Source organism: Salvelinus fontinalis, chromosome 4 (assembly GCF_029448725.1).
Source record: "Salvelinus fontinalis isolate EN_2023a chromosome 4, ASM2944872v1, whole genome shotgun sequence".
NCBI lineage: Eukaryota > Metazoa > Chordata > Actinopteri > Salmoniformes > Salmonidae > Salvelinus > Salvelinus fontinalis.
In genome coordinates, this window is record NC_074668.1 from 22574726 (window position 1) to 22583011 (window position 8286).

General features: G+C 42.3%; 1 protein-coding gene across 4 annotated transcripts; it reads left to right on the plus strand.

Annotated features, from left to right (window-relative positions):
• Positions 1–1482: 1482 nt before the first annotated feature.
• LOC129853364 (protein CUSTOS-like) lies at positions 1483–5793 on the plus strand. Of its 4 annotated transcripts, XM_055919316.1 has the most exons (6): positions 1483–1634; positions 1800–1848; positions 1978–2076; positions 4619–4689; positions 4802–4892; positions 5041–5793. In XM_055919316.1, exons 1-6 carry the CDS (start codon positions 1526–1528, stop codon positions 5432–5434), a joined length of 813 nt encoding a protein of 270 aa, XP_055775291.1. In that variant the 5' UTR covers positions 1483–1525; the 3' UTR covers positions 5435–5793. The 4 variants fall into 4 exon arrangements, with proteins under 4 accessions (XP_055775291.1, XP_055775293.1, XP_055775292.1 ...); XM_055919318.1 differs by lacking the exon at positions 1978–2076 and having other exon boundaries at positions 1545–1634; positions 4636–4689; XM_055919317.1 differs by lacking the exon at positions 1800–1848 and having other exon boundaries at positions 1551–1634.
• Positions 5794–8286: the final 2493 nt, after the last annotated feature.

Here is an 8286-nt window from a genome sequence, read left to right on the forward strand (position 1 = left end):
AGTTCGTACTTGTGTGTACTTAGTCCCCTCCTGTACTCCCTGTTCACCCACGACTGCGTGGCCAAGCACAACTCCGACACCAGCATTAAGTTTGCTTATGACACAACAGTGGTAGGCCTGATAACTGACAACGATGAGACAGCCTATAGGGAGGAGGTCAGAGAACTGGCAGTGTGGTGCCAGGACAACAACCTCTCCCTTAATGTGAGCAAGACAAAGGAGTTGACTGTGGACTACAGGAAAAAGCGGGGAGAACAGGCCCCCATTAACATCAATGGGATTGTAGTGGAGCGGGTCGAGAGTTTCAAGTTCCCTGGTGTCCACATCATTAACACACTATCGTGGTCCAAACACACCAAGACAGTCGTGAAGAGGGCATGGCAAAACATTTTCCCTCTCAGGAGAATGAAAAGATTTGGCATGGGTCCCCAGATCCTCAAAGTTCTACAGCTGCACCATTGAGAGCATCCTGACCGGTACATCACCGCCTGGTATGGCAACTGCTCGGCATCTGACCGTAAGGCGCTACAGAGGGTAGTGCATACGGCCTAGTACATCATTGGGGCCAAGCTTCCTGTGCAAAGTCACTTCACCCCCACCTACATGTACAAATTACCTCTAACCTGTACCCCCGCACACTGACTCGGTACTTGTACCACCTGTATATAGCATCGTTATTGTGTTACTTTTATTTTTTACTTAATTTAATTTGGTCAATATTTTCTTAACTCTTCTTGAACTGCATTGTTGGTTAAGAGCTTGTAAGTAAGCACTTCACTGTAAGGTCTACAATTGTTGTATTCGGCACATGTGGCAAAGTTTGATTTGAAATTAACACTAATTATGGCTTTTACAACATGGTCGCTACTGATATAATTTTTCACTCTTATTTAGTTGGACCCACATACTGAATAAATTGAAACCCCATTGATTTTTATTGAACAAATAGTACTTTTGCCTATAGATGAATGTGTTTTATGACAGACATCTCAGTGACTACAAAGTGTGGTGTCTTGAATGTTACATGTTACTCTATGTCAAATACTATTGTCTACATCTTTGGATGTGTACTTGGTGAGGATCTGGTAAGAACTAGAAGCCCACCTAACATTGCCTTTTATATTCTGCAGAACGAGGGAGAAATAAACAAAAGCCATTGAAGAAAAATGTTGGCTTCAATCGTCAAACTCAAACCATTGTAGCCTGCTGGTTTGCCCTTGTCGCCGCTAGCTACCACAGTCACAAAGTCAAAATTATGGCTATACCACGCCAATTTCTACAATTTATCATCTTAAAATAAGATTTAAACCAAACCTTAACCACGCTGCAAACATTATGTCTAACCTTAAATTAAGACCAAAAAGCTAATTTGTGTTTTCATAAATGTTTACGATACATAGCCAATTTGTACTTTGTGGCTGGGGTAACTAGTGACAACCGTTTGCCTTGAAATAATGAATTACCCATAGTGCATTGCTTTGTAGCCACACGTGCTCGATCCAACATGTAAGCGCCTGTTGGGACGATGGCCGAAGACTCAAGCAGTGAAGATGAAGATCTAGAACATTTTAAGGAAGCAGCTTGGAGTCTTGGCACATATGGAACTAATGGTACACACAATGCCAACCCGGCAGGTAAATTCAGCCAAACTTTAGTGCACCTTTGCTTTAGCTAAGACCCAGGGTGTAGTTAGCTAGCTAACGCTAACAGTCATAACAACAGAAGTGGGGTGGGAGATGGCTAGCTAAATGTGTGAAATCTTGAGCCAACGAGCAAATCTATCTTTCTCCCAACGACAGTAACTGCTGTTGTTTTAGATGGGGTAAGCAATGTCAAGCAATCCCGTCGGTAAGTTTTAACTTAACGTGAAATCCTGCTATTCCCTCTATTTTTTACTCATCATTAATAGAGGTTTTGTACCTAGCTTGGCTTTACCAGCTACACCTATACTGTTTTATTGTATACCATGGTCAACAGTGTGGCTGTATCTAAACATGAACATGATGGGGACGAGTTGCAGACGACCCCAGAGTTCCGTGCGCACGTTGCAAAGAAATTAGGGGCTATGCTTGACAGGTATTTATTTTATATTTATTTATAAAAAAAAATATATATATATATATATATATATATATATATATATATACAAAATTTAGGGGTTGATCAGCTTTAATATTGTGGATAGATTTTTGCTTCCATCAATGTAATTGCGTCATTTCGAATCCCCCATATATTTTTGGGGTAAATATACACTGCTCAAAAAAATAAATTGAACACTTAAACAACACAATGTAACTCCAAGTCAATCACACTTCTGTGAAATAAAACTGTCCACTTAGGAAGCAACACTGATTGACAATAAATTTCACATGCTGTTGTGCAAATGGAATAGACAACAAGTGGAAATTATAGGCAATTATCAAGACACCCCCTATAAAGGAGTGGTTCTGCAGGTGGTGACCACAGACCACTTCTCGGTTCCTATGCTTCCTGGCTGATGTTTTGGTCACTTTTGAATGCTGGCGGTGCTTTCACTCTAGTGGTAGCATGAGACAGAGTCTACAACCCACACAAGTGGCTCAGGTAGTGCAGCTCATCCAGGATGGCACATCAATGCGAGCTGTGGCAAGAAGGTTTGCTGTGTCTGTCAGCGTAGTGTCCAGAGCATGGAGGCGCTACCAGGAGACAGGCCAGTACATCAGGAGACGTGGAGGAGGCCGTAGGAGGGCAACAACCCAGCAGCAGGACCGCTACCTCCGCCTTTGTGCAAGGAGGAGCACTGCCAGAGCCCTGCAAAATGACCTCCAGCAAGCCACAAATGTGCATGTGTCTGCTCAAACGGTCAGAAACAGACTCCATGAGGGTGGTATGAGGGCCCGACGTCCACAGGTGGGGGTTGTGCTTTACAGCCCAACACCGTGCAGGACGTTTGGCATTTGCCAGAGAACACCAAGATTGGCAAATTCGCCACTGGCGCCCTGTGCTCTTAACAGATGAAAGCAGGTTCACACGCACATGTGACAGACGTGACAGAGTCTGGAGACGCCGTGGAGAACGTTCTGCTGCCTGCAACATCCTCCTGTATGACCGGTTTGGCGGTGGGTCAGTCATGGTGTGGGGTGGCATTTCTTTGGGGGGCCGCACAGCCCTCCATGTGCTCGTCAGAGGTAGCCTGACTGCCATTAGGTACCGAGATGAGATCCTCAGACCCCTTGTGAGACCATATGCTGGTGCGGTTGGCCCTGGGTTCCTCCTAATGCAAGACAATGCTAGACCTCATGTGGCTGGAGTGTGTCAGCAGTTCCTGCAAGAGGAAGGCATTGATGCAATGGACTGGCCCGCCCGTTCCCCAGACCTGAATCCAATTGAGCACATCTGGGACATCATGTTTCGCTCCATCCACCAACGCCACGTTGTACCACAGGCTGTCCAGGAGTTGGCTGATGCTTTAGTCCAGGTCTGTGAGGAGATCCCTCAAGAGACCATCCGCCACCTCATCAGGAGCATGCCCAGGCGTTGTAGGAAGGTCATACAGGCACTTGGAGGCCACACACACTACTGAGCCTCATTTTGACTTGTTCTAAGGACATTACATCAAAGTTGGATCAGCCTGTAGTGTGGTTTTCCACTTTAATTTTGAGTGTGACTCTAAATCCAGACCTCCATGGATTGATAAATTTGATTTCCATTGACAATTTTTGTGTGATTTTGTTGTCAGCACATTCAACTATGTATAGAAAAAAGTATTTAATAAGAATATTTCATTCATTCAGATCTAGGATGTGTTATTTTAGTGTTCCCTTTATTTTTTTGAGCAGTATATATATATATATATATATATATATATATATATATATATATATATATATATATATATATATACTTTTTAAATTTAGAATATACATTTATTTTCTGCAAACCCTACCACCCCTCCCTCAATTGGAGTAAACTATTAAACAATAACACTTAGGCTTACCTTCAGTTTATACATACTATACACATTTTACAGACACAATCTATTTTACAATAGTTATATTTAGTTTGTTTTTAGTCCTGGCCTTCCTCTATTTCTGATGTCCATCCATTTTGATTTCTATTGTAACTGCTATTTCACAAAAGTTCTGAACCTATATACTTTTTACAGACCCCATATGTTTTACATTTGTTATCTTGTTGTTATTAGTCCCACCCTTCAGCTCCATTCAACCCCTCCTATCTATCCCTTAACACCATCCATTTTGGATTTCTATTTGCCATATATTTTTCAACTGTGCTGTGATGCTTCACAAAAGTACTGAACCTTTCTATTCTCATCGTTTCTACAGATTGTAAATTAAAGAAAAAAAATCTAAAATAATTATTATATTATTGATTGATTGACTATGACCTTTCAAATCACCCAGTATTGCTATCTGCAGCGTTAGTTCTAGGTAAATGTTGCAATTCTTCAGCCATTCCTGGACCTGACAGGTATTTCTTACTTGTCATGGGAAAATGTTAATAAACATCAGTTTTACTATTTTAGCTAGCTACATCAAACTGTTATAGCCTTTGCCTCATGTTACCATCACCTGTCTACTTTTCAGTCGCATACTTTAATCCAACTATGAAATTTGAGGTTCAGTTGTATTTCAGTGATATCTGCAGAAACATCAAGACCCTGCACAGAGTCAACCAAATGTGAAGATGGTGAGGGTTTATCCATAAATTGGTTTGCATTGAAACTGATACAGTAATTACAAAATGTGTGATGTGATGTAGATGCTGCATGTGGTCTTGATCTTATTTCTTGGTTTTGAAGGTTTCCGGCTGTTCACCACATCTGTCCCAGGAGAGTTTACCATTGATCCCCCTCCTCCTCCTGTAAGGCGCAGGCCCATCCCCAGCTCAAGGTGATGCTTGTTCTGTTTAGGCCTGGCCTTTTAACCATTGGGTTGTGTGAGGTGGTTTGATGTCACCTTAATTTCTACGTTGGGAGGAATCCTTATACAGTAGCATTGCATACTGTAATAAATGTTTGTTTCTGCAATGTTATTCTAGTGACAGTGACAGTGAAATGGAGATGAGACTCAGAGAGGCAGCAGTGTCAGTCACAGACCTCCTATCATCAGCTCTCCCCTGCGGGATTACACATTCCCTGCCGGAGTCCCCCAGCTCAGAGAAAATGAAGAAGAAGAAGAAGAAGAAGAACAACAACAACAACAACAAAGGAGAGGAGGCAGAAAGAGAGGACCATAATAGCAGCCCTGTCCCAAAGAAAAATAAGAAAAGGAAAGCTCTCCAGGGGGAGTGTGGAGATGTAGAGCACTGTGGAGAATCCTCACCTAATGCTAAAACCGATGAGGAGCAGAAGAGGCCAGAAGAGGACATTCTACCCCTGAAGAAGAAGAAGAAGAAGAAGAAGAAGAAGAAGAAAGGCGCCAATGAAGTATAAAAGCACTGAGAGACTTGTGTGCTGTGATTTGGGATGTTGGCTGTTTGTTCCGTACTTGTGAGACCTGTTGTACTTGGGAATCTTATCACTGATTATAACGTGGTCAGGTCATACACTCATATCACAGCAATTTTGTACTCTGTAGATTGCATTCCAGAAAATAACAATGTGATCTTTCAGAAATGTGAAATAAGTCTTTCACAAGATATTTGATGACCGTTTTCTCTACCCAAAACACAATTTGTTCTATGCCTTGTTTTGTAAAGGAAGTAGTTTACACTGAATTCGACTTACATGTAAATTTATGAGCAGAATGCTATACAATAATTTTTTATTAACACTTCTCTGTTGATAACGTACACACTCTGGCCCGTTTATTTGGTACAATAACCTGTTCACAAAAATGGATCGCTTGTACAGACAGTGAGTCACTTGTGGTGACTGTGGCTTGGTATATAAGACGGGCATCGAGGCATTCAGTGACTTTGAGCGTTGTATGATCATCTGTGCCAGGTGCACCGGATCCAGTATCTCAGAAACAGCCACCCTCCTGGGCTTTTGACGGACAACAGTGTCTAGGGCACAGGTGTCAAACTCATTCCACGGGGGGCCGAGTGTCTGCGGGTTTTCGCTCCTCCCTTGTACTTGATTGATGAATTAACATCACTAATTAGTCAGGAACTCCCCACACCTGGTTGTCTAGGGCTTTATTGAAAGGAAAAACCAAAAACCTGCAGACACTAGGCCCTCCGTGGAATGAGTTTGACACCCCTGGTCTAGGGTTTACAGAGACTGGTGCAACAAACAAAAACATGCAGTCCTGTGGGAAAAAAACAGCTTGTTGATGAGAGAGGTTGAAGGAAAATGGCAAGAATCGTGCAAGCTAACAGGTGGGCCACAAACAGACATTTAACGGCGCAGAAGGGCATCTCGGAACGCACAACTTGTCGATCCTTGCCACGAATGAGCTATTGCAGCAGACGACCACACTGGGTTCCTTTCCTTATCAGCTAAAAACAAGAAGAAGCGGCTCCAGTGGGGATGCGATCCCCGACAAATGCTGTTGTATTATGCTGATGGCAGAGTCAGGATTTGGTGTAAGCAGCATGAATCCATGGACCCATCATGCCTGGTGTCAACGGTACAGGCTGGTGGCGGTAGTGTACTGGTGTGGGGAATGTTTTCCTGGCACACGTTAGGTCTCTTGATACCAATTGAGCAACCAAATATTCTGACACCTAATAGGATTCATGCCCCGAAAAATTCAGGCTGCCCTGGAGGCAAAGGGGGTCTGAACGGGCACTAGATGGGTGCAGTGCTTAATTTGAGTCAGATCTTGCCAGAACAGGATCCGGCACCTCTCCGTTTTGGACTATTTCGCTACGCAGCCTATTTGGCCGGATCCGGTACCTCTCATGGTCTCACCTCAACAATTATTTATCTGATTTATTGAAATACATTTGCCAAAGTTATAGAATTACTGCTATCTGTTCAGAAAGAAATTAAATAATTCAGAATACTCTGCTACACAATGAAAAGGACTACACTGCGTGCACAATTAATAGTCTGATCTTATCATTATTTCTATGCATATTTTCCAATTCCAAACCACATAAACTTGAATGCTTATTGGATTTAATCATTTTCAGGTGATATGTGTTTGTGTAATGAGGGAGGGTGTGGCGAAAGTGAATAACATCTTATATCAAGGTGTGAATAATTATTAGGCAGCTTCATTACCTCAGGTAAAATGGACCAAAAAAGAGATTTAACTGACACTGAAAAGTCAAAAATTGTAAAATACCTTTCAGGCGGAAGCAACACTTGAAATAGCTAAACTATTGAGGCGTGACCACCGGACAATCAAACGTTTTGTTTGCGAATAGTCAACTGGGGTGAAAAAAAACGCATGGAGAAGAAAAGGCGCAAAAGACTTGATAGGAATTAAACATAAAGCTACCAGGAACCCATTATCCTACAGTGCCACCATATTCCAGAACTGCAACCTACCTGGAGTGTCCAGAAGCACAAGGTGTCAATTGCTCAGAGACATGGCCACGGTCAAGAAGGCTGAAACATGACCACCACTGAATAATATTCACAAGTTGAAGTGTCAAGATTGGGCAAAGAAATACCTGAAGACAGATTTGTCAAAGGTTTTATGGACAGATTAAATGAGAGGGACTTGATGGATGGGAGTCAGGCGCCAGCAAGGTGGAGGAGGGGTACTGGTATAGGCTGCTTTCATTAAGGATGAGGTAGTTAGACCTTTTCGGGTTGAAGATGGTCTGAAACTCCCGAACCTACTAATGGTTTCTGGAAGATACTTTCTTCAAGCAGTGTTACAGGAAGAAGTCCTCAGCATTCAAGAAGGCCATGGTCTTTATGCAGGATAGTGCTCGAACACATGCATCCAAGTACTCAACTGCATGGCTAGTCAGCAAGGGCCTCAAAAATGCCCGAATAATGACCTGACTTAAATCCTATTGAGAACTTGTGGGCCCTTCTCAAATGTGACATTTACAGTGAGGGAAAACAATACACCTCTTTGAACAGCATTTGGGAGGCTGTGGTTGCTGCTTCAGCGAAAGTTGACCGTGAACAGATCAAGAAACTGACAGACTTCATGGATGGAAGGCTCATGGAAGTTATTGAAAAGAAGGGTGGTTATATTGGTCACTGAATATTTTTGAAAGGCCAACATTTTTATTTAATTGTCATTTTGTTTTATTTGTTACACTTACTCTAAAATTTGAGAATTAACAAGTGAGTTGGGAGAAATTATTTTTGTAATTTAGTTGCCTATTAATTCTGCACACTTACATTCCCTGAGAAAGACAAAACTCACTTTC

What these genes read in the sequence shown, in the direction of transcription:
- LOC129853364 (XM_055919316.1), top strand. Translation starts at nt 1,526, where the DNA reads ATGGCCGAAGACTCAAGCAGTGAAGATGAAGATCTAGAACATTTTAAG. An exon ending in GTCAACCAAATGTGAAGATG is followed by an intron (nt 4,690 to 4,801) that starts GTGAGGGTTTAT and finishes TTGGTTTTGAAG; the next exon opens with GTTTCCGGCTGTTCACCACA. An exon ending in AGGCCCATCCCCAGCTCAAG is followed by an intron (nt 4,893 to 5,040) that starts GTGATGCTTGTT and finishes ATGTTATTCTAG; the next exon opens with TGACAGTGACAGTGAAATGG.